This window comes from Brienomyrus brachyistius, chromosome 6 (genome assembly GCF_023856365.1).
Source record: "Brienomyrus brachyistius isolate T26 chromosome 6, BBRACH_0.4, whole genome shotgun sequence".
Classification (NCBI taxonomy): domain Eukaryota; kingdom Metazoa; phylum Chordata; class Actinopteri; order Osteoglossiformes; family Mormyridae; genus Brienomyrus; species Brienomyrus brachyistius.
Genome location: NC_064538.1, coordinates 28,398,168 through 28,423,431, shown reverse-complemented (window position 1 = coordinate 28,423,431; position 25,264 = coordinate 28,398,168). Strand labels below are relative to the sequence as shown.

The 25,264-nt window shown below is 39.8% G+C and overlaps 2 protein-coding genes across 9 annotated transcripts in view; one reads left to right on the top strand and one right to left on the bottom strand.

The window, feature by feature from the left end:
• Window positions 1–25,264, top strand: part of zgc:56699 (uncharacterized protein LOC405758 homolog) — a 236,272-nt gene that overhangs the window by 95,230 nt on the left and 115,778 nt on the right. The window lies entirely within an intron of this gene.
• LOC125744371 (plasma membrane calcium-transporting ATPase 2-like) overlaps window positions 1,228–25,264 on the bottom strand; it is a 64,343-nt gene continuing 40,306 nt past the window's right edge. For 3 of the 8 annotated variants that reach the window (XM_049016091.1, XM_049016092.1, XM_049016090.1), the window contains exons 7-21: window positions 24,944–24,985; window positions 22,323–22,487; window positions 21,766–21,980; window positions 21,407–21,649; window positions 14,568–14,809; window positions 13,892–14,126; window positions 12,275–12,454; window positions 11,482–11,569; window positions 11,093–11,199; window positions 9,732–9,923; window positions 9,093–9,306; window positions 8,646–8,857; window positions 8,091–8,198; window positions 7,385–7,567; window positions 1,228–4,221 (exon numbers count right to left, since the gene is read on the bottom strand). In XM_049016091.1, the coding sequence (XP_048872048.1) occupies window positions 3,910–4,221; window positions 7,385–7,567; window positions 8,091–8,198; window positions 8,646–8,857; window positions 9,093–9,306; window positions 9,732–9,923; window positions 11,093–11,199; window positions 11,482–11,569; window positions 12,275–12,454; window positions 13,892–14,126; window positions 14,568–14,809; window positions 21,407–21,649; window positions 21,766–21,980; window positions 22,323–22,487; window positions 24,944–24,985 (2,738 nt within the window). In that variant the 3' untranslated portion in view covers window positions 1,228–3,909. Of the gene's footprint in view, window positions 4,222–6,114; window positions 6,755–7,384; window positions 7,568–8,090; window positions 8,199–8,645; window positions 8,858–9,092; window positions 9,307–9,731; window positions 9,924–11,092; window positions 11,200–11,481; window positions 11,570–12,274; window positions 12,455–13,891; window positions 14,127–14,567; window positions 14,810–21,406; window positions 21,650–21,765; window positions 21,981–22,322; window positions 22,488–24,943; window positions 24,986–25,264 lie in introns of all 8 variants that reach the window. The other 5 variants (XM_049016095.1, XM_049016096.1, XR_007398355.1 and 2 more) reach the window with 5 other exon arrangements.

Below are 25,264 nucleotides of genomic sequence, written 5' to 3'. Positions count from 1 at the left end.
GTCCTAGCTGTGTTTTAGCTCCAGCTATCAGTGAGGAGAAGGATTTCTTTGCTATAATGGCTTTTGGTTTCTCACACTTTTATAATGGACATGAACAGCCCAGTCCAGGTGGTCTGATAGAGATGGCCTTTTCACAGTACTTGGCAGCACCCTGCTTTATAGCACATGTTGCATTCATTTTCTTTAAAGGTAAAATATATACTTGATTGCCAGTTGAAAAATTGTTGGATCAAGGGACTTGTTATGCCTGCAACAATTAGCTTTTTTGCATTTTCTTTTTGTGCACATCTTGGAGAATTCTCTTTCCTTACATCCAAACCCCTGAATACCTCTTCAAACATACAGTTAGCTGACCTTTAGGGAACAATGAAGAATGCCACACAATACTTGACATAAATTAAATCACGACTAATACGGTTATACAGTTTATGAACTTTATAAAACAACGTGTTGTCCTTTCCAGTTATTGTGTTCAGTTAACAGAAACATTTTATTATAATGAGTATTTTCATATACAGAGTATATTGCTGGCAGAGTGGCTGATGACTCATTATGTATTGTAGGTACAGTAACTAATAAACCTGAAAAGTCCTAAATCACACATCCAGTTTATGACAAAATCTAATCTGCATGTTCTGAAACTGTCCAATCAAATTGACAATGTTTAGTTAACAAATGGGCAATATGTTCATGTACATATAGCACAAAGGAAGGTAGAGTAGCAGGACTCATTACTGGTTCAAGTCCTTGGAGGAGTTAGCAAAGTACCCTTTAGCAAAGCACTCCACCTGAATTCTACCAGTAGAAATCTCATAATAAATTATAAGTTGCTTTGGATAAAAGAAGAAAGTGCAAAGATATAGCTGTGACAAATGAATTTTAAGACATCAAGTAATACCAATAAGGCATGACTTGAGATACTGGTGCGTTACAGTATACATGCTTTCTTGGTGACAGAGTATTGTTGTGTGCTGTTCTGAGCACTTACCTCCATTGTTTTGACCCATAATGCCTAGTGTTATACAGGTTGGCAAACAACAGTCCTACGCTGCAACTTTGCTCAAGCTAGAAAATTGTTTGAAAATGATAAAATTTCATATAAACGATGAATTTAGTTGGAAGTCAAAGTTTATATGTTTACTGTACTTTAGACCTCAGGCGTTCCAGAAACACAACTGAAGGTTCACGGATAGCAATCGAAAAGCATGACTATTGCATAGCATCATATTAACTAAGACATATGTTTTTATTTACAATTGTAGTGAATATCTAAAAAAAATCAAAAATCATAAAAACAGTGATGGAACAGCAGTCATCACGGCCCAAGCGTGCATGAGTACCAGATGCACTCTGAGCATTTAGCATTTTCTTCATCCCTCGATATTCACGTTGCTTAGAACAAAACACAAAACCACTAAGAGGTAGATTCACAAGCAGTAATCAGCATTTTTAAGAAGCGATGAGCTGGAATCTTCAGAAAGCATGAAGTACAACTGAGAACTGCACCCTAAAATTAAAAGGTGTCAAAACGGGGCACTTCCCGAAACATGGTCCACGCGGAAGTCTTCCTCCCCCCTCCTGTTTCGAGACCACGGTGTGTGCGGCTCTCATTAAACACACACAGAAAGCTAAATCAACTCAACAGGCATATCACTAAGCTGGCACAGAAGTGCTCAGATGTCTGAAAAACTGCACACACCTAAGCCCACTTGCAGGTCTGGGCTGGACAACCTAGTCCAGTTCCTACATACAGACGTTAAGTTATCACCTGTTTGTGAATGTATTGTTAAAATTCATTCTTAAATCTATGGAAAATGTATTCAATAAAATGTGTAGCAGTATATATTAGCTGCATTAATGGTGTTATCAGGGGCATAAATATTACCTTTATTTTCAGTTTTGACATAAGGGTAAATTGTGCGCATTCATTTTACCCAAGAATGTTTGCTCTTTCCTGAGGAATACATCATGTAGCCGATACAATTTATTCGAAATACGAGTTTTCCTTTCTGAAGTACAGGTAGCTCCCATGTACCTGAAGTGACAGTAAATAATAAATGAAATAACATTAAATAAAAATATTGACACGACAAAGAGAACACAATGGTCACTTTTTTCACCATCTCTGCCTTTAAACGGACGAGTGATGATACGATTCATACATGCTTCCGTCGCTGTTACAACATGAAAAGGGTAGAACAAGATTATTCCCCTCTGAAGCTTCTCTGATGTCCAGTAACAACCAAATGCAAGTATTAGATCAAAGTAAAAACAAGGGCGAATTTGACCTGCGTATTTTGTGTAAATCTTCGCTCTTTCTTAACAAGAGGAATATGAGCCAGGATTATGCTTATACCTTGTGACTGCCGGCATCTTGGTGCGCATGTTTGGCTGTTCAAGGCAAATCATCTGAACACCTTTTGAGCACAAATACACAATAAAATAGATAACAGCCCATGACCTCCATAGGGCTTCTCATATGTATGTAGTGATTGCAGGAAGACAAGCTGGGGTAAAACCCATACAGTTGCACATAAAAGATTACACCACAAAGTTTCATTCATATCTGGAGAGTGCAGTTTTTTTCTCAAAAACATTCCATTGTGAATTTCTCAGTAAAACTGAAACATAGAAATCTAAAACTAAAAATAAGAATTAAATAAAATACTCAACACAATGTAGCACAAGATTTCAACACAATGTTTGATTTTCATACATATAAGCTAATAATTTCATTTTTTTCACGTTTTTCGTATATTAGGAATCCATTGTAGCTTTTGATAGTTACATATAATTTAATAAAAAATAACTACCTTAAACAAGCATATTTATTTAGGAAACATTTCAATAAAATTACTCTTCAACATTCCTCAAAACCGATTCCCGACTTGAGGTTGATCTCAAATACATTTTACGCACGGAGTAAAAAATAAATAATAAAAATAAAAATAATTTTCAAACTAAAAGCGGAACAAAATAATCTTAAGTTGTGTATATGGAAATAAAAGAAGCCACTCAGAATCATTACACTAAGATGTCACGGTAATTATTATATCTCATTATATTTTGGCTTCCTTTATCTTCTAATAATATCTACATTAGCAGGCAAATTCAGTACACATTTTGAAATAAAACACCTATGCTCCGACGTTACAAAAGTATGCGACACCTTGAGCCATTCCAGCTGCATCTGCGGCACAGCATTGTGCCCCTAAACACCTAAACCTGGAAGTTCCTACAGCTCTGTAAACAAATGACATCCTTATCAGGACAAAGGTTAAAGTAGTAAGAGCTGCTAAAGCAGAAACAAGGCAACATGCCGATAAACAATGAAGAATTCTTTATGGAAACTATAATTATTAAATTGCTATTTATAAATGTCTCTTTTTTTCCGATGTATGCAAATCCACTGATAAAGTTGTGCCCTTCAACCTTAGCACGCTTCTCAATATATTACTGAAATAAACTGCTGCATCTAAGCCCATGCCACACAAGACCCTCAAAAAGTCACAGACAAATAAAGTTGGATAAGCTGCCTTAAAACGTGCAGTCCAGGGCATTTCCCACTGAAAGAGACCCAAATAATAAAATCCTAACTAAAGTCTAACACAATTAAATAAAACGTGGTAATGTACATTCATGCATGAGCAATAAAGAGAGTTTTTCTCTTTAAATTTATAATCTATACAGTCAGTTTTATTCCAAGGGAAGAAGGTAACGGCTGGGTCACTTGGTTTCCGAATCACGCCACTGAAATTCAGCCGCCCACCTTCCCACCCCCCTCGCCATCCACGTGAAATATTCGCTGTAAAGGAGTGTTCCAGTCCAACCTTCACACTTATCTGGCACTCTTGTTGGCTTGTTCACACCTAGGTTGTGCAGTTTTTATTTTAGCACAGACTGTCAGGGCTAGAGGGAGGTCTCCAGGCTGTGGAGAGGGCTGCCCGGACTGGAGGAGGCTAAAGAGTGACTGGTGTCAATGGTCAGGTAGATGCCGCTGTCCAGGGGGTTGATGTTCTTGGTAGGTGATGAGAGCTGGCTGGAGCTGTGCCTCAGGGTCAGGTCTTCCTCTCCAGTCGAGGTGTCAACCAGGGAGATGCTGGGCTGGGAGTCTGGTGTCCTAAAGTCAGGGTGGGTCATGAAGCTGTGGATGGAGGTCCGTGACTCTGGCTTTTCTAGGCCGTCGTAGAGGGAGCTGCGGAATGCATTTACCACACGTATCTGCGGGATACAAATTATCTGTTGTCAGTAACGAGGGATAGCGGGGAAGGGATGTGAGGCTGTGAGGAAAGAGGATTCTGGGTAATCATGACACCGGAAACAGTCCGTAGTCATAAGGCATTAGTTCCACACAATATTTACTCATTGTGCGAGTAGCATTTTGCTTGGGACAAATAAAAATAAATGTATATATATATAAAAGTAAACAAAACTGTAGATAAGCAACTTAAGACACCACAGGCATCACCGGTTTTGTAGGCCTAATAATAAGGTCCACCTTGGTGAATACCTAGAGACAAGCCATGTTAGCAAGAATGCCAGAAGATGTCAAACCCATGCATGCTGAGAGAGTCCTGAGATACGTTTGTAAGCAGGAGGAAAATATTAGATTTCACATTCATTGGAGGCATTTCAACAGGAAAAAAAAACGTTTTGTTCACCAAGATTCGCGACAAGGACAGAGTGTAAAATGGTATATTATAACCAAAGAGGTAAAGAAGACAGACGTTTGAAAGATGTCAAAAATGCACATCTTCAAAACACAATGAATGCAGACCACAAGCTCAAAAGAAAGTCACAAATAACACATTGGATGAATATTTCGAAGGGACTCTTCAATGAAAAAATCACACTTTGATATGTTTATTCATTTTGAACTAATAGGTTCTCATTACAGGAAACCAGACTATTCGGTCAATACATTTGTAGTTATAAAAACTGAAAATTGAGATGTATACACATTTTTAATATTTCAAATCAACTTCAAATCATTTTAAATTTATTTGCCACGTCACTTGACTCTTGCTGGAGTACAAGTGAGTGAAACACTTGTGACACAATAGGTATTTCATTAATGCACTCCTCATTTTTTTAAACACTTTATGTAACAGTTAAAAATTAAACATTTATGTAAAATGAGCATTGCCTTTTTATAATGACCTGTAAATTACCACACTACCTAAAGCAGGATGATGTATATAGTTACTGCTTTAGATGCAGAATGAGACGTGCCATCATTTTTACAATGATAGAATATCCCTTATCAAAAGGTCATTTTTCATTTGATTGCCCTTGGTAGACAATACGCCACTTCACTGATGAACACGAAAACACAGACAGCAGGAAGACAAAGCCTGGATATGTCGTTCTCCCAACAACGCCCCCCCCCCATGAGAGTGTGATGCTGGGAACACTCAAGCGTCATCTGTTCTGATGGCTTTTTGTATTTTCCTATTATAGGTCAAAATGTGAGTATAGGTAGGAGTTTTATAAAGAAAAACTGTAATATAAACTGTAATGTAATTTCTCAAAATACATAAAAATGAAGTAATATGAACTCACTCAAGACCCTGTAACGTAGCACAGGTTCAATACATAAAATACCATAATAAATTTATCTTTTAATGCTGCGACCAGCTATATATTATGAAACGGTTACTGTTTGAGGGCATGAAAGGTACTTTTTGTGCTATTTTAGATCCAAAGGAGGTGAATTGTACCAGATGAAACTTAATCTGAGAAATCTGAAGTTCTGATTTATGACAATATTGAAATGCAGATGAGATCAGCGGTCATGATAAATCAAAGATACTGTCAAAACAAAGGACTCATGGCCTCAATGGATTCTAATTCAACAATACCGATGGCAGAGTGGACTGTAACAGTAGCTTTACAGGGTTCCTACTCTCGACTTTGATTTTCTTTCTCCTAGATGATCCTAGTATTTTCCCTCAATGCCCTATATAGCCACTCAGCACAGCAAACCCCTGTGTATGATGAGTGAAGTCTAATTGCAGTCTGATTGCAGGTTTCATAATGTCGGCATCTACTTGAATGTTTACCCAGCCTGGTGAGGGTGTTGCTGGGAGACGGAGAAAGAATGGAAGGACTCACAAGCTGAGATTCAAGCTTCAGCCGACACCCTTAGTCCAGAGCTCTTCAGCACTCTGGGGGAAAACACATTTAACACTCAGACAAACCACCCATCCTCCTGAACAGGAAGGAATTGAGTGCAAAACAGACAAGTGGAACTACGGACACCCATGTCATTAAATACTGTAGTTTTACTTAGAAATGCCACCCAGCTCAAGATCTTCAATTTTGTATTTGTTTGTTACAAATTTATTAATCCTGCAACCCTGACCAGGTAGTTACCATGTAGTTACTAGATGGATGCATGGAAATTAATAAATTTGACTAAAAGATAGCACTGAAAGATTTATGTATCCCTGACTCCGGGTAACTAGAGAACTTGAAGGACATTAGATACATCCTGATGTGGAGTTTCCACTCTAGGGTGAATGTTTGAAGCTTCATGGGCTGGGGGCATCCCTGGGTTACACACCGAGAGCCCTGACTCACGGCTAGGAGGGGTGACGATGGGGCTGGCAGGGGAGGAAACGGCATTGGACAAGGACACATGACTGGGGCTAGACACATGGATTACATCCTGGTTCTGGCTGGTGGTGGAGGACTGCCGACTTAGGACCCCCTGAATGGAGGTGCTGCTCTTGAAGGAGTTCATAACCTCGATCTGCAATGGAGGACAAAGTGAGACAGGTGGCTTAGGTGGGACAATGGTAGCAGACTTCTCCCTTGTTGTGGCATCACAAGTTCTCAAAAATGATTCAGTATATAGGGAAAGGTCTAATCGATTACTGCAAAGTGTTTTGAGAACTTAGAAACTCTGAACTTGGAGAACTTTCGTTGTACAGTACTTTTTCTACTTTAGTGTTTAAGAAAACAAACTTCAGCAGAATGTTACTCCATGGAAATCCTGTGGTCCTTCCGCCATCTGCTGCTGAAAATGATGGTGAGATTGATGAAATAGTTTAGTCAGAGGTTCTCTGTATTGCCATGGAGGCTTTTTCCCACTGGAGAGTCTTACATAGTTGATAGCATAATTGAGGCAGGATGCGTGGATGCAGGATGCAAACAAGGTTATGTGACAATGTCCAACATTTAAACATAACATGACACAATTTTCCATTTCTTATCATGTCACAATCCAGGCCAAGATTAACAGAAATGGAGTTTTCTGTAAATAAGAACACATATTAACTCCAAAACATAACAACCACAAGACTAACAATCATCTAAAGAAGTTTGAGTAATCATGATAATACAGAAACTATATTAACAAAGGTTATGGAAATTCTGTTACCTGAGTCTGAATCCGGTTCAGACCACGGAACCAAAGAATTTGCCCTCTGCGTAACTCTCTTTCAGCATGATCTATCTCCTCATTGTCCTCATTCATGTCCTCATCCGGAAGCTCCTCCTTGTATGTAAGACGGCCAGCCCTCTTTAGGAACTTAAGCCAGTTTGTGGGAACTGTCGCTATTATCTTATGCAAGAATACAAATTAGAAAAAGAAAAAAGAAAAAAATGTGAATTTTGTGAATTTGCTTACATGGTCAGTTGTATACTACTGGCAAATACTGTTTATAGAAGATCAATTCAGGAGCTCATGGGCGTTTTACTTTCCCAAAACTGTTCTAAGGACTGAACAAAAATGATTGAATGAAAAATGGTTCAGAGAGATAACCAATCACATTGAACAAGAGGTGGGTTCAAGCAACTAGAGGAGGCAGGATCAAGACATGTTATTGGTTGGTCCCACCTCCTCTAGTTGCTTGAACCCGCCTCTTGTACAATGTGATTGGTTATCTCTCTGAACCAATTATTTTTCGTTTTGTCCTCAGAACATTTTTGTAAAACTCCCAAGAGCCTATCCAGAAGTGGCCTCAAAATCAATTATTAAGTTTTACTAATGGAAAAGAACAATAAATGGTAAACACTCAATTAATCATGTTGCGGTCAAAATACATCTGTGTTTAAAGAAGAACAATGAATAAATGAGAACCTACCTGTCCCCAGACAAGCTCACCCATGCCCAGAAAGATACACCACATCCACTTGTCTAGGTCCAGAGGAGAACAGCTGAATGGTTTTCCTCCAAACTGCACAATCACAATCTGAAGGTGGGAAAAGGGCTCCGTCACTGAAATGGTTTTCCATTATAGCTACTATTTTGCAATAAATATCTTTTTTTAGAGCCTGTGACACCACAGATATTAAATGTACTTATACCACAGCACTGTTGTATTCTCAAATCTCAGAAGGATGTTAGTTAATTTAATTCATCACATTAATTAATTTAATTAATTTAACTGCACACCTAATGCCAGGCAAATCACAGTAGTTAGTTGATGCATTATATAATCTTACATAGCGTTACTTAGAATTTCAGATGTAGAACATAATTTAAAATTTTATGGAAAGCAAATGAAGATGTCTAATCATTGGTAGAAGAAAGATTTGTATATACCATGTTCGCGTTGGATTTACCACATGTATAGCATGGTACATTGTGTATATATTGCTCACCCCATATGTACCCTTATTTTTACAATCCTTGTTACCTGAATACCAAAAGTTCCAAACACAATTGAGCAGAAGATTGGATTCCTGAAGATGCCATCAAAAACATTCCGTTCCCCGTGGATCTTGCGAGCATTGATCTCATTGAACAGCTGCATCATGACAAAGGCATTAAAGATGATGGTGTAATGCTCAGAGGGCGGCGAGTGAAGAGGAGCATTCCTTCCACTGTCAATGTCAAAGATCTCTTCACCTGATGGAGACATCAGAACGTCAGACTGTTTTTTGCTCTATGAAACACTCACTTGCTACTAATATGTTTGAAATGGTAAATCCTTGTGACTTTTCATGCACAAACATTGTACAGCCATATAGACTGAACTGTTACCTGCTATATACAGTTATGGATAAAAATGGACACTTTCAGGTTGAGAACTGCCTTAGCATACAGTCACATGCATAGTGTACTTCACACGTCCTAAACATACCAATAAAAAGGAGTGTAAATATGATGGTGAGTTGGTAGATGGCGTGGCCCAAAATATTCTTCGTCATTGTACTAGAGATGAGCGGCTTGTTCCGACCGTAGGGTTTCCTCAAGAGCAGGGCCTCTGTTGGTGGCTCGGTGGCCAGTGCCAGTGATGCAAAGGTGTCCATAATAAGGTTTACCCACAGCATCTGAACAGCCTTCAGGGGAGAATCCTAGAACAAACACAAACATCAGATCATGTGACTCCCTCAGCTGATTGGAGTTACTGATGTTAATTCATCAGGAGCTTAATCTAGAACTAATCTAGAGCTTGGAACCATGGAATGCTTAGCAGAGTCCCAATCCCCAAGGTGTCCTGTTTTGACAATTTAGTCATATGACGGTGCACCTCTAAATTTTGACTGGAATGATATCAGATTCATAGGGAACTGTTATAGGTCTTAGTATCTCAGTAACTCTTCTTTTAAGAATTTGAAATATTTATGTCCAAGTTTAAGTGAATGGTATTGCAATGCATTTTGTCTTTTTCACCATTTATCACCATTTCATTAAAAAAAAATAGATCTTTAACAGATTTATGAAATATTTTAATTTGGTAACTACTGGTGACCCCCTTTTTCGTGATCTGCACATGTACCTGAGTGATGCATGCCCCAGTGAAGGCTACAATCACTGCCACAACGTTTACGGTCAGCTGAAACTGCAGGAACTTGGAGATGCTGTCGTACACGTTCCTCCCCCACATCACGGCCTTCACTATGCTGGAGAAGTTGTCATCGGTTAGGATGATATCAGAGGCCTCCTTGGCTACATCTGTACCAGCAATTCCCTGTCAGGCAGGAGAGAGAGCAACCATTTCAATCATGCTAAAATCCTAACACATACGAAGCTCATTCAAATAAGATTACTTCATAAATCTCTTGAGAACCAGTATTGTTGATAGAACTATGCTGCTGTATGGGGAGTCGGTAAACAAAGCATCCATTTTACGCAGATAATATATTTTCCTTCTGAAATCAAATTATAGAGATGAGACTAAACTGCATGATATAGGGATGTTGTAAGTATGTAGTATCAGTCCTGTCTATCAGAGTATAGTTAAAGGCTTTTATTGTGTCAGAGTATAGTCAAAGGCTTTTATTGTGTCATCGTATAGTCAAAGGCTTTTATTGTGTCAGAGTATAGTCAAAGGCTTTTATGACATCTTTAGACAAACCCCAGGGGAAATTTCTCCCATGAGGTGTCTGAATGCTTAGATGTTTCCCCAGGGAAAGAACAGACAAGAGCCACACCAAAAATACAGCACAATCACAATGTCTCCTCTCAATTATTACCTTTCAGTTGTAACAGAAAAGGACTATTTTAGCGCAGAATTATTTTGCAGAATTATAATTTTTTTGCCTCTATTATTAGCGGGGGAAAAACAATCTTTAGCTTTGATGGAACTACTCATCCGAAATGTTGTTTACCCAATATGGACAGCAAGGGGCACTCCAGGTCCATCACATTACCAAGAACACGAAGCTTGAGAGCTGGTTAATAAAGCCTATGAAATGCATAGGGTAAGAGTACACATCTCAAATGGACCCCATATAGAAATAGTTACAATGTCCAGGATACAATGTGGCACTTTATTCACAGACAAAACTGTAAAATCCTGCTGTCCAAGATAAGAAAAAAAACCATAATGTATTTTCTTTCAATTTGTATATTGCTGTGTATGGAGTCCTATAAAGGCTGTGATTGGTTCATATGTTTTTTTTTAAATGACCCAAAGTTTTTTTTTATCATTTGTAAAAATCATAATTTCTGACTTACAATAATAGAAACTGTAACAGAGCTCACCAGACAGCATTGTTTTGCATTCAGTACAATAAATAGCATTGTTTAAAAAGTGACACATGAAAGGATTTTTTTTATACTGTCAAAAAAATTAAGATTAGCTATAAAATGGATCTTCTCTAGGGGACACTGGATTAGCACAGAGTCACTCCCTACCATGGCAAAGCCCACGTCGGCTTTCTTCAATGCTGGTCCGTCATTGGTCCCATCGCCTGTCACTGCCACCACCTGCCTTTGGTCCACTAGTGTGCTGTCAATGATTCCTGCAGAAAACAGGGTATTGCTGTACCATTGATCAGGGTAAACCACAAATACCAATCATACAGAAACATGCTGTTAAATGAAAAGAGAATTAGGCAAAGTTATGCTAATCAATCACATTAGCAATGACATCCATCATTCATAATCGCTAATCCAATAGATCTACAACTACATTTGTTTCTACAGTTCAAAACATGCATCTATCCATATCATATCCATCCCACAAATTAGAGCATTTAAAAACATTCCAATTCATCCTGGGATATAACCCAGGCAAGCCCTACCCTTAACCAAAGTGTGCTTGTCGGTTGGAGAAGACCTCGCCAATACCCTTAGCCGTGGCCAGATTTTATCGATGCGCTCTTGTTCTACCTACGATGGAAACCCAACAGAATGTCAGAATCAAAAACGGCATTCAGTTTCAGGAACTTGTCAATAAAAAATGGTGTGCGTATATAATACATATATATGTAATATATATATATATATATATATATATATATATATATATATATATATATATATATATATATATAGATATGAAATAAAAGGAAATATTTCATTTTCAAGCAGAAGCAAAGTCACCTACTTAGCTACAATTAAGTTTCCTTGTATATCTTATTTTATCTGATATGGTTTTACCACCAGAACAACAACACAGTGTCAGCAATGAACAGTACAGAAATGCTGGGGAAAGAACCAGGAGTCTATCCCAGGTGTGCATAGAACATAAGGTAAGGAAAAATGCCAATCCCTTGCCAGGCACATAAGCATTAGGGGCAATTTAGAGAACACCAATCCACATAACTGCACGTCTTTGGGCTGCGAAAAGTACTTCACAGGAAAAAGGGAAAACATTCTCCAAACATGAAGTGAGGGTGGGATTTGAATCCAGGATAAGACGAAAGGGCTTCCAATGATGCCACCCTAATGTGGCTTGAGCTTGCTAAACTAAATTTAGTAAGGCTAGTTTCTGAATAGTTATTGCATGACAGAATAGCAGAGCTTTGTGTGAGACTGAATTAAGGTTTGTTAGGTTAGGAAAGACTGTATGTTGCATGCTGCTTTGGGAGGTACCTCTCCTTTCGAATTGCGGATCCTCCTGTTGAACTCCTTCCCATCGATGCACAGAAAGTCCTCCCCCGGGTGAATGATGCCGCATTTAATGGAAATGGCACGGGCTGTATTGATGTTGTCCCCAGTTACCATGCGCACTGTGATGCCCGCACGTTGGCACTTCCGGATGGCATCAGGCACCTGCACAGGGAGGACAAGATATTTCATTTAAGAGTGAGTCATTCAATGTATTTTTAGTCGAAGTTTGCAAAGTCTTCAATGATGTTTCCTCTTTATGGTGTGATCAGGATCTGCTGTCCTGTCCTGCTGTCCTGTCCTGTCCTGCTGTCCTGTCCTGCTGTCCTGTCCTGTCCTGCTGTCCTGTCCTGTCCTGTCCTGTCCTGTCCTGCTGTCCTGTCCTGCTGTCCTGTCCTGTCCTCCTGTCCTCCTGTCCTCCTGTCCTGTCCTGCTGTCCTGTCCTGCTGTCCTGTCCTGTCCTGCTGTCCTGTCCTCCTGTCCTGCTGTCCTGTCCTGTCCTCCTGTCCTGTCCTGTCCTGTCCTGCTGTCCTGTCCTGTCCTCCTGCCTGTCCTGCTGTCCTGTCCTCCTGTCCTGTCCTGTCCTGTCCTGCTGTCCTGTCCTGTCCTGCTGTCCTGTCCTATCTTATGTTATCTTATATTATCTTATCTTATCACACACATATACAGGTTTTTTATTATATCTTTGTCAGGATTCTCCATTCAAAACTCTAATCCCAAAATGACGACCATAATCACTACCCAGCGCTAACCTTAACCATAAGTAACCAAACAAAATACAAGACTTTTTGGCATTTTTATTTTTTTGATTGCATTCACGGATCTTTGTGGGGACCTGAAAAATGACTTGAAAAATATATATAACACTTTGAATGGAGATGCAGCCTTCCTGTGGTCAGTGGGTAGTCTGTCAATAAAAAAAATTGCATGTGATTCATTGCTTTGTTGTGGGAATTGTGTTTCTGCTGACAGCTACACAGAGGCAGCAGCCCTGGAGGCTGAAAGGAACGGAGGGAAGAAATTGGAGAGATAAGAGGAGCTGGACTGAATAATTCAGACAAGGTTCTAATTGTTATATTGGGCCAGACAAGCTGCTTGGGGCACACTGTGAAACAACCTCATTTTCCAAGGGCTACTGTAATGCCAAACTTTATATAATTTACATTTTCATTTTTTTTTTTACGTAAGGATGCTGAACTATACACATATATTTGATGTTATACATGTATCTGGTTTCTTTCACAAATATTGGATTTCATGTCAACATGGCATAGATTTAGGATACAACAGGGAGTAAGACTTGATTTAATTCTATTATCTGGCTTAAATATGTGTTCATTATTAAGATATAGCATACTTATATATAGTATGAAAATTAATCAGTGTTTTCACAAGATTTTCACATGATTCCCATACTGAGGAAATCAGAACACAAGCAGATGGCATTAAAGTTAGATTTACCACATTCATTGAACTGAGAGACATCTCCCTTCGGAAATGTCGTAAGACTCCTTGCATTTTAAAAAGTATACTCTGAAATTTCATTGTTTAATTTTTTTAAAGCTACTTGCTATCTCATTAACTCATCTGTGATGACCATACCTCTGGTCTAACTGGATCCTCAATCCCAACCACACAGATGGCGGTCAGGTTGGTGACAACATTGTTTTCGTCATCCCACTCGGGCTCAGGATCTGCAGGGAAGTCACGGTATGCCACACAGATGGTCCTCAGCCCATCACAGGCCATGGGCTCAATCACCTTCTTTACCAGCTCATCCCGATCCCGTGGGCGGAAGACACGTGGTTCACCCGCCCCATTCAGGATGTGAGCACACCTATTGAGGCAAGTGAGAGCACAAGAGAAGGAATTTCACACAGGGCTAGCTTTATCCAAATGTTCAAAGGATATCTTGTTCTCAAACACAGTGCTGATCCACAAATCAGTATTCTGAAACGTAGTAATGACTACCTGGAATGTTTTCTAAACATGGCAGGGGCACCCTGACTCAAGATACAATTGAAGAGCAAATTTCCAACACTCATTTAGTCTATTTTTTGTTGTTTTTGAGATAAGATGGCTAGTGATTGCCTGAAGTCAGAATGCCTTAGCATTTGCCACTTTTTTTTGGAACCACAACTCAGTCAATCCAAAGAAGAACTTATGTTAAATTTCTAAAACTCACTCAAAAGTCCACAGAAATTTTCTGGAAAGCGTATCCCATGGTCTGAGTGAATTATGGAACTGGCTCTTCAATTCCGCACTCATGCAGACTCACTTTTTCAGCACGATCTCTGAAGCTCCTTTGCTGAACATCCTGAAGCCACCGCCAGGCATCTTAATAACTGTGCTCATGGATTTTCTGACGGAGTTAAAGGTGTAGACCTTGTAGAGCTTTTCCTCTGGGATCATATTACGGATTGGTTGATAGTCACGCTTCAGTTCTAGAACGAAGCCTAGAAGGGCGCATTCGGTCTTATTGCCCACTTGCTTAGGTAGGCCACCTTCCTTGTCAGGGAGCTGCAGGAACATGGACAGGTGCATGATGCATTTGTGAACAATTATTTGACTATATCTTACCAAATACTGGTTTACCTCTGAAGAGCTGCTAACTTCCTATTTAACAGCGATAACATTATAGGCTGTGAGACCTCATAAATAGGAGGGTTTAGGGGAATAGACAGACATTAGAGGAGTCTTGTCATTCAATAAAAATATCATCATGTTGCAACTTTAGGAAATCGATTGCTGGAAGTTGACCACCAAACTGGAAAATTTCAGGCAAACGTAGACGGCATGGAAATTGTATTTTCTCCTGATTTCAGAGATGTAACATGAATGGAAGAACATACTGTAAATACCCCTCTGTTCCATGTACTTCAGTATAATTTCCTCAAATTATATTCTGTTAGAAAATAACCACATCAATATTCTTATCTTCTAAACCCTGTTGGAAATGCCGCTCCATTGCAGGACATACAAAAGCACACATTATACACAAATGAAAGATGCTAATTCACTCAATTGCCTGTCTCTGCACTGTCGGAGGGAATGAGAATGCCCATAATCCCATATAACATACACCAATCAGCCATAACATTAAATCCACTTACAGGTGAAGTGAATAACATTGGATTATCAAATTACAATAGCGTTAGTCAAGGGTGCTATTGTATATTAAGCAAGTGAACAATCAGTCAGTCTTTGAATATGTTGTGTTCGAGCAGGATAAAGGGGCGAGTGTAAGGATCTGAGTGACTTTGACAAGGACCAAATTGTGATGGCTAGACGACTGGGTCAGAGCATCTCCAAAGCAACAGGTCTTATGGGGTGATTCTGGTATGCAGTGGTCAGTACATACCAAAAGTGGTCCAAGGAAGGCCAACCAGTGAACTGGCGACGAGGTCACAAGTGCCCAAAGCTCATTGACGCGCATGGGGAGCGAAGGCTAACTTGTCCGATCTAATACCACAGAAGAGCTACTGTAGCACAAACTGTTGAAAAGATTAATGATGGTTCTGATGGAAAGGTGTCAGAACACACAGTGCGTCACAGCCTGCTGACTATAGGACTGCGTAGTTGCAGACTGTCCATCGCCGAAAGCGCCTACAATGGGCACGTGAGCATCAGAACTGGACAATGGAGCAATAGAAGAAGGTGGTCTGGTGTGATGAGTCACATTTTCTGTTACATCATGTGGGATGGCTGGGTGCTTCTGCGTCGTTTACCTGAGGAAGAGATGGCACCAAGATGCACTATGGGAAGAAGGCAAGCCAACGGAAGCAGTGTGATATTCTGGGCAATGTTCTGCTGGGAAACCTTGGGTCCTGGCATTCATGAGGATGTTACTTTGACACGTACCACCTACCTAAACATTGCTGGAGACCAAGTACCACCCTTCATGCCAGTGGTATTCCCCGATGGCAGTGACTTCTTTCAGCAGGATAATGCGCCCTGTCACACTGCAAAAATTGTTCAGAAATGGTTTGAGAAACATGAAAAAGAGCAAAAAGTGTTGACTTGGCCACCAAATTCCTCAGATTTCAATCTGACTCAGCATCTGTGGGATGTGCTGGGCAGCCAAGTGCGATCCATAGGGGCACCACTGTGCAGCTTACAGGACTTAAAGGGTCTGCTGCTAATGTCTTGGTGCCAGATACCACAGAACACCTTCAAAGGTCTTGTTGAGTCCATGCCTTGACAGGTCAGAGCTGCTTTGGCAGCACAAGGGGGACCTACACCCTGTTGGGCAGGTGGTTTTCATGTTTGGCTTATTGGTGTATAAAATGCACACAAAGAATGGACGAGGGATTCAAATCCTCTCCTCTGAACGTGTGAGGCAACTGTGCTACCCATTCAGTCACCATACTACCCCTCTCTCTAAATCGGTTAATTTAGAATTTCAATAATAAAAAGTCTAACTGTATTGAATCCAATTTTAAATCAAAATATTTTGATATGGTGCTGTGAGTTTGTGAAAAACTGCTCTGCTCTTTTGGTGGATTTGAAGAAAGTATTTTAATGCTACTTTCAGTGGAACTTGTTTGTGTACCCAAAAAATAACACTGCTGTTCACTGAATACATAATTGTCAATTTATATCTCTACTGCTCATAATCATAAAAGCTCTCACAGCATTTCTAGATTTGCAACTGTTTTCATCTATTTGCAGTCAGGATATCAAATTTATTGCTTGTCTGTTAATTTAATCTCCTGCATTCTGAAAGTGCAAGAGTGCAAGACAGGGATAAAGTTAAATGATTAAAAATAGAATGTGGCAACTTGGGGAGTTGGAAAGTGATGGCAAATAACAAGCTGTCATCACTGCAGAATGCATACAAAAGAAACAATATGGTAACCTGTGTGGGGTGGGTTCTTGGATAAATAATCAGCTGAGAATCACTGGTCTAGACAATGGCCATTGCCTTTAAGGCATGTAGTATCCTTCTAGCCAACACCTTTTATGACCAAAGTAAATGGAGGTGGATCAGAATTATGGAGATTCACACTGGGCAGCAATTGTTGAAATACAATTGGAATATAGGGAATGGACCATTTGTTCTAAACACCCCATTTCTAAAAGTGTAGAACACATGTAAATTACAGAAAAGAATAGAGATTCTTACAATATACCAAACAGCTACTGTTATGTAATGTACAAAGGCTCTACCATGTATATGTAGTTATGATGCCCAGGTCTCTGGACTCACAGTATGAAGAAATGCACCTAATCCATTCATGGGGAGGGCCTATAGGTAGCTTTGCTAAATCTAATATTGTAGATCGGCTTGTGAGGTCTGAGATCTTTTTATGTCTTTCTGTTGATGACCTACCAGCTTCTCCCACGGAACTCTTGGTGGTGAGTGTGGTGGTGAGTATGGTCTCTCTGTTTATCCTGCTTAAAGCCTAGTCATTTCGATGATAGCTACCTTCTGGCTTTAGCTATTGAGCTATATTGCCAATTAAAGCTAAGCCATTTATGGGTCCCATGCCTCAGTTTTGCTGAAGCTTGCCTAGGTTGCCACATGGGCTTCAACCGGCGCTGCTCAGAATTACCAAAGATACACGACAGCAGTCCACCTGCTCATTACTTCTTGCTTGTCCCCCGTTTCAGGAAATGGCAGAAGATGTAGATCGTATCCTACGGCGTTTGTGAGGGGCACTGATGCTTCCCTTTGCTGCAGTGTTGCTGTGTGCCATGTTTTTATCTGTGGAATCTAATGCATCTGATCTAAAGCTTCTGGAGTCAGTGGCTTAGCCTTTGGTACTTTGCCACTGCTCACTCATTTCCTCACTGAGTCATTCACAACACCAACCAGAACTGGGGGCCAGAAGCCCATACCTGATGAATCAAGTAACAAATAATGATTTGAGCCCCTCCACGGTTACAAACAGTAACTACTGGTATTTCTTCATATGATGCTAAATGCATTAACTCTTACTACTATAACCTCTACATGTTTCAGCATTAATACAGGCTTAGTGGGTATTTGTGTTTGAGGGGTTGTTTCTGTACTTTTAGTACAGGTTTTCTGTTCTGTCCAGCAATGATGTTACCAAAGAAAGTTGCCATCATTGCTTTATTATAGAAGAAATATTATATACTTATTTTAACAGCGTTGAGGCAATGCACTTGAGATTAGGGGAGATGTTTTTCAGTATACAAGCCACAAAAAATCCATAAAACACAGAACAGAATGTGGCCATAAACAAGTAACATAAAATGCGGACTATATAGCTGCAGACATAATCAGAAAAGGAGCTGAAGGTTCACGTTGGATACTGGGCCTCCTCCGAAGCCGCCCGTGCGCAGCACCACGTGGGGCGACGCAGTCGAGCAGCTGCCCTCTCACTGGTCGACGCTCACGCTGCCACGGCACAGCATATGGTAGGGAGCGGCCTGGCACGCACACTTCCTCTACAGCTCGTTCTCCTCATAACCGAAATCTGTTCCTCGACGTGCCCTCCCCACTGCAAGAGCCCTCATTCCACATTCCTGAAGCCGTGGGCCACCCGAGGCCCCGACTGCGTCCCCAGAAAGGTCGTTTCCGCATTAACTCTTTAATTTGCCTCCGGCACAGACAGGAGAACTGAAAGATACCGGCTGGGAACTCTGGGAGCTATCGACGGCTCACTGCTGACATCACGGCGTTTATAATAAAAGGGCCGTCCGCTTTCAAAGAGGGAGACGAAAGGTTGTCGCTATGTCTCTTCAGAGGGGCCTCCCAACATCTAGTGCCATCGCAGGGGGGCTGCGCTATTTATACCCCAGTGACTCAGTCCTTTTTTCTAGTTTCAATAGAAGTGCATCATCAAAAATGAAATGGATTTCCTAGGCCGCCATGGGACCCCTAACCTTACTCGTAGGTGAGTGTGTATAAAAAAGCACGATACTCACAAGGAGTAGTCACCATGAGTAGTAGGAATACACTCACTATACTATCTGGAGAGAAACTATTGTTGTAAATTTGCAAATCACGCACATTATTCCATTTCATAACTGAGAATTTTACTGCTGCAGCTGCCTTGTATTTATATATGGTTTTACTTTAAATCGAGGCTATTTTGGTTTTGTGCTATATAGAGTTTTTTTTTTGGTTGCTTAGAGTTACACTCAGATCATTAAGGTCTTTTGCTGGGATTATCGCTGATGACGTGAAACATTCTTTTTAAGAAAAATCACTTCAGTTTGCTAAACCTAAAAAGCATTTGGTACGAATACTGCACAGAACAGACTGCCCATTGTATGGCTTATCAACCTTTATGTTCTCTGCACAGTATGTACACTCAGCATGTTTCTGGCCAGAATCTGTACAAGTCATATGGGTTTATTGCTAAGGGGTGTGTCACTGCCAGTGGACAGAAACACACAAAGCCCCAGGAAGTCTGCATACACTGCTGTCATACATGTAACACTCCTGGGAAGTACTATGATATTTTCACCTTCCCTGCGTGATATTAAAATAATCTCTATTTAGCTAGCCAGCTATCATCACAGGCTATGGAAACGAAGTACACTATTTTATATTCACACATTGCAGTATTTTTCTTATATTTCTCACTGTGCTTTAGCATATCCAAATCATTTCTTTTTAATGCTGACTGCTGGGATACTATGTAAATAAAATGCTAATTTCGTGCTCGGTTAGATTCAAAAGGTTATATAAATCGAAAAAATTGCACTATTACTGTACGCCAGAACATAATCAGGCACTTAGCTGAGATCTTCCATCCATTTCCTTTCATCTAATTGATTGCTAATTACCCCAGGACAGCCACTGCAAAGTCACAAGACGTATTTACAGCATGCTACCCTGAGAGAGGCGAAACTACACTTCTTAACCCTCTCTAATGGATTTTTTTAACGTTGTGTGACTTCACTTTCAAGTGTAGCATGTCCATGTTATTGATTCCCTGGTGTTGACGGGGTGACATTTGTGTGGGGTGATGATGTTTTTGCTTTGACTGCCCTGAGAAGTATCCCACCTAAAACCTGGGGTAGACGGCCCATTTTGCACAATGATGCACATTAAAATGGCATCCCTTTATGAAACCCAGAATATAATGGCAGAGGAATGTGCTTTTAAAAATCTTAATATTTTTCTTATCCCTGCTGCATTTATGTGGCACAGGAAAACAGGGCACTCCGCCTCACTAGATGATAATGGGATACAATCTTTCCATTGATGAACTGGCATTAGCCAGGACTGCTTCTGCGAAGCCAGTTATCAGCCTCCAGGCCACAGCTGAAAGATGCATACGGCTCTTGATTAAACTGCTGCCAACTCGTGCCAAACAGCTCCAGTCTGAAAGAAGTATTCATGTCCCCATCATGTAAAAAGAGTTCCAATAAAAATCTGAGTCAGGTTGTGATTGCTAAGGTCACACAGCTGTCTGAAATGAGGGGCTGTCTTGCTACGACGTATCTAATTTTGCTATCACACTTTGCTCACCCACCCTGCACTCAGACTGAGGCTCTTCTTTTGAAGAACCCCAACCCCATAGAGCAAAAAAGTGATGTTTTTTATTTTACAGTCCAAACTCTTAAGCACTGAGGTCAATATCAAACATCCACTGAAATATAAATAGATTCCCTTTTCAGGCATCCTGCTCTCATCAAAAGACGTAGTTCTCTAAATTGGTTAAAAATATGCCTTCACCATAAAGAACAGGATTTAGGACGTGTCCCACGGTGTGCACTCTTTAAGTGTGTTTTAATTAACTTTTAGTACCTTTGGTTGTTTCTATTTTAAAATACTGTGCTTTGGGCCCCCTACTAATTTGAAATGCATACATATTGATTTATAATGTGATTCTAAAAGGGAAAGGTTTAATTAATGTACAGCTTAATACACAATACATCATGGGATGGTGGTTGGAATTAGCTGGTTCATTTTTGTTCCCGCATTCATGGCTTCAGGCTTTTATTGGGGAACACTGTTATCCAACCCAAAACTATAGATGAGAGTTTAGTGGGGGCTGTTTTTATCTTCGTATATTCTGGTTGTTATATGACTATGAGATTTTTGTCAGTGAGATAATAAAGGAATTTAAAAAAAAAGTTTTATAAGATTTTTATAAGATAAAATTTTATTTATTCATGTTAGAACGTATTTACCAGTATCTTGGTGGTGTAGGCACTATTTACGGCAATGGCGTTGACCAGCATTTCCAGGGTTTTGGATGGCAGGGCATCTGGGTCAGGAACCTCCTTGTAGTAAACATCTCCCACATAGGCTTGCACTACAGTCATCCTGTTGGTAGTGAGTGTGCCCGTTTTATCCGAGCAGATGGCCGTGGCGTTGCCCATCGTCTCACAGGCATCAAGATGCCGTACTAGGTTGTTATCTTTCATCATTTTCTGTTCACAAGAAACGACATATCACCCCTTCATTAGGTAAAGACACGCCAAGAACACATGAGCTACAAAATTCAAAGCCACCGGTTGGCAAAACAAGTAGCATGCGGCGGTCATACCTTGACAGAGTAGGCCAAAGAAATGGTAACTGCCAAAGGAAGACCCTCAGGAACAGCTACCACCAGGACAGTAACACCAATGATAAAAAATTTGACAAAATACTGGATGTAGACAGGTGTACATTCTGGCATCCATGGCTTCTTCGCAATGACAAAGTTATCAATGGCAAAGTAGAGGACCAAAATGATAACTGTGATGGCTGACATCACCAGACCTGTGGAACACAAAAGACAGACATGCTGTCTATGACACCGCTTCACTTTATACCTGGGGAGGTAGTGGGTCCTCATGTGTGATTTGGTCTACAGCAGCACCAGCAGCTGTCAGGGATAGAACTCTGTTCACTAAATACATTTAACTCTCTATACACGAGCAACTGATCAATCACACATACATTCAAAGTAAAATTAGAGCTCAGAGACAGCCGATTTAACACATTGGTCGGTATTAAAATGTGGATGTGATTTAAAGCTGGGCACATGAAAAGAGATTTTCAGGCTTTGAGACCGCAATATGGAGATGAATATATTAAACTCAGCAATTTTTTGTATGATACCTGCTTTGCCGATCTGGACAGCCAGCTTGGTCAGTTTGCCCTGAAGGACAGATTTCTCCTTCTTGGACACACTGGCTTTCTTCCTCTCTTTCTCGTCTGTGTCCTCGCCCTCTGCACTCTTCAATGGCTGCATTTCCATCGCTGCAGCACCATCCTGCTTCTTGGCTGAAAGTTCCGAAACATGGCATGAGACCCTGCTGTATCTCTGTTCTGTTCTTAATGTGAAGGTCTCGAAAGCCCATGCAATTTGTGCAGTTACGTAACTTAGTGATTCATAAAAATAGATGCAAGATGACTGAGAAGCAACCATCATGAAAAGGTTGATATATACATAAGCCTTAAGTTTGACTAAAGTAAAATTGTTCATTTTCTCAGAAATGTTTAAAGACCCAAGTTCAGATGACTGCCAAAAGTAAAAAAAAAATACAATTGTTATCTACAAGAACATACTTTTATTCCATTATTCCTTATCCAATTCTATCGGTTGTGTAATGAAAGGAATTACAAAAATGTATATTTTGGGTGTAAAGAAAAAAATTTTAATGGTAGAAGATAATACAGATGGTAACTGTCATATGAAGTGGCTACATTCTGAATGCACACACACATAAAATCCATCACTCTTAAAACATGAATGGAGACACATGCACCATTTATCTTGTATCCCCTACACTCCTATTCTGAAATTCTTTTACAGTCTGAGCATTTGAATTATAGATTTTCAGCTGTATTGGATAACAGAAACCTCCTACCACATTAAAATGTGCCATTCCTAACAAGCGATTTCCATATCTAAATATGTACATATCAGTTTCATTGTTTTTCACTACCTGATGATTATGTCACTTGCCAGTTAAAAGCAGACCGAAGAATTTTATTTTTGTTAAGGTAATCACTGGAGTGAAACAAAAGTGTAACCATGGCAACCTACTCACACTATCACATTAAGGACAAAAGACAGTTCATTAAAGTACTTTTCCTCTTGATGCAGAAGCTTTTTTTCTGGCCTGGAAAGCTGCTTGTTAATGTTACAAAACTTGTCTGAGTCCAATTTTATAAGTAATACCTCAGATGGTGACAATTTACTAGCTATATTGCTATTACTTATGTATTGATAAACCACAAACTTAGTCTTAGTTACATACTGATCTCGTGTTTATCCGAAGCAGTTACTATATTTGTTACTATATCTGTTAATTCTGCAAATCTTTGTGAGCTAATGAAGGAACTACTGAGAAATCAAGTCATAAATAACACAGGTTAAATACTGATCTTGTATTTGTTCATCATTAATGAATTCTGGGACATCATTTATCCCAAACAGTTACTATATTTGTTTCAATATATATGTTAATTCTGTAAACCTTTGTGAGCTACAGAAAGACCTACTGAAGTAACAAGTCATGAATAACACAAGTGAAATACTGATTTCTTGTTTTTTCATCATTAATGAATCGCATCTTTTATCTCAAGTAGTTGAGAGTTAATACTAAGTGTTTGTGCTCCATCAAGTAATATGTTACTTGATATGTCTAACTATGTTGACTATGATAATGTCTAATTGAAATTTTTGTTGTCAGATTTGCCACTCTGATATTAACAAACAAAACATCATAAATATTCATCATATATGTTTCAGATTTCTAAACTTTTGTCAACTTATCACTGTGAAATTAACTGTCAGGGGCATCAAAAGCTATTCTTTCAAACAATCAAAATATAGTTGAAATCCAAAGCCATGGCCAAGGGCCAAGGCTACTGTGTATAAATGGCTTTTCATTAACAGCGGAATTGAGACTGCATGCTTTTAATACAGGGATGACCATTCCCGCTTCTGCTATGCTACAGTAACTCCTGATTACAAAGGGCCTCCCCTGGCTACAGAGTTCACACAGAAACCCTTTAGTTTCACCTGTATCCAAGGGTACTTGTCCCCATAGGCAAGTACTAGACCTAGGTCTTCTTTCTGCTCTTCAGTTTTCGATTTTGACTCTGTTAATTCTCGCCTCAAACCCAGTACTTTTCTCATTACATCGGGGATTTTCTTTCAAAGAAGTTTCAAGGGAACAATTGGTTCCCTGAATTCCTCAAAGGCCCTGAGCCTCTTCAAAGGGTTTTGTGAATCCCACACAAAGTAATTAGCTCAGTCTTCACCCAGCAGAGACTATGCTGCTGTTACTATTGATTCAGCTGATGTTTCCACAGTATCTGCAGCCTTTAATCAAGGAGTAGAGTTCTGATATAAAACTTGGAGGATTACCAGCAATCACAGTATGTGTTTTCAATGTCTAATGATGTGCATTATGACGAAATATCCGATACCCATTGTAACATGATATAACTTATGAAGGCATGTTCCACTGCACGTGAATAGAAATAAATCAATAAAATGTGTCAGTGTTCCAACCAGACCCAAAATCAGTGGCATCAGACAGAGGCATAAGCATGCAAGATAAGAATGTGGCACAGGCCAGATAACGCAAAGGAGTCCATTCAAGCTAAGAGGTCAGAGGTCACAGTGGTTACTTTGTGCTGATACTGCACAACAGGCTAGAGAAAGCTCCAGCCAAGAAAACAAAGAGAGAAAACCATTGCGATAAAACAAATAAGCAGATCAATACCTTTGGTTTGGTTGTTCTCCATATTGCCATCTTGCATTTTACCTGGGATGAAGACACATGAGACACGGACACATGTTTTTTACAGCAGAATAAAATAAGATGGTCAGACGCAAGAGCATCTGCCACAAAGACATCATAGTGAAATCAAATGTGAAAAAGTACATGTATAATTGATGTACGGCCCGATACAGCGCAGGCAAGAATTAGTACAACGTTTAAGTTTAACAAAAAATGTGAGGTTCCTGGAAAGAAACAACATTATTTCTTTGAATTATTTGTCCATTTTTTGCAGCAGTGCTGGGTGGGAGAGTGTGTGTGATC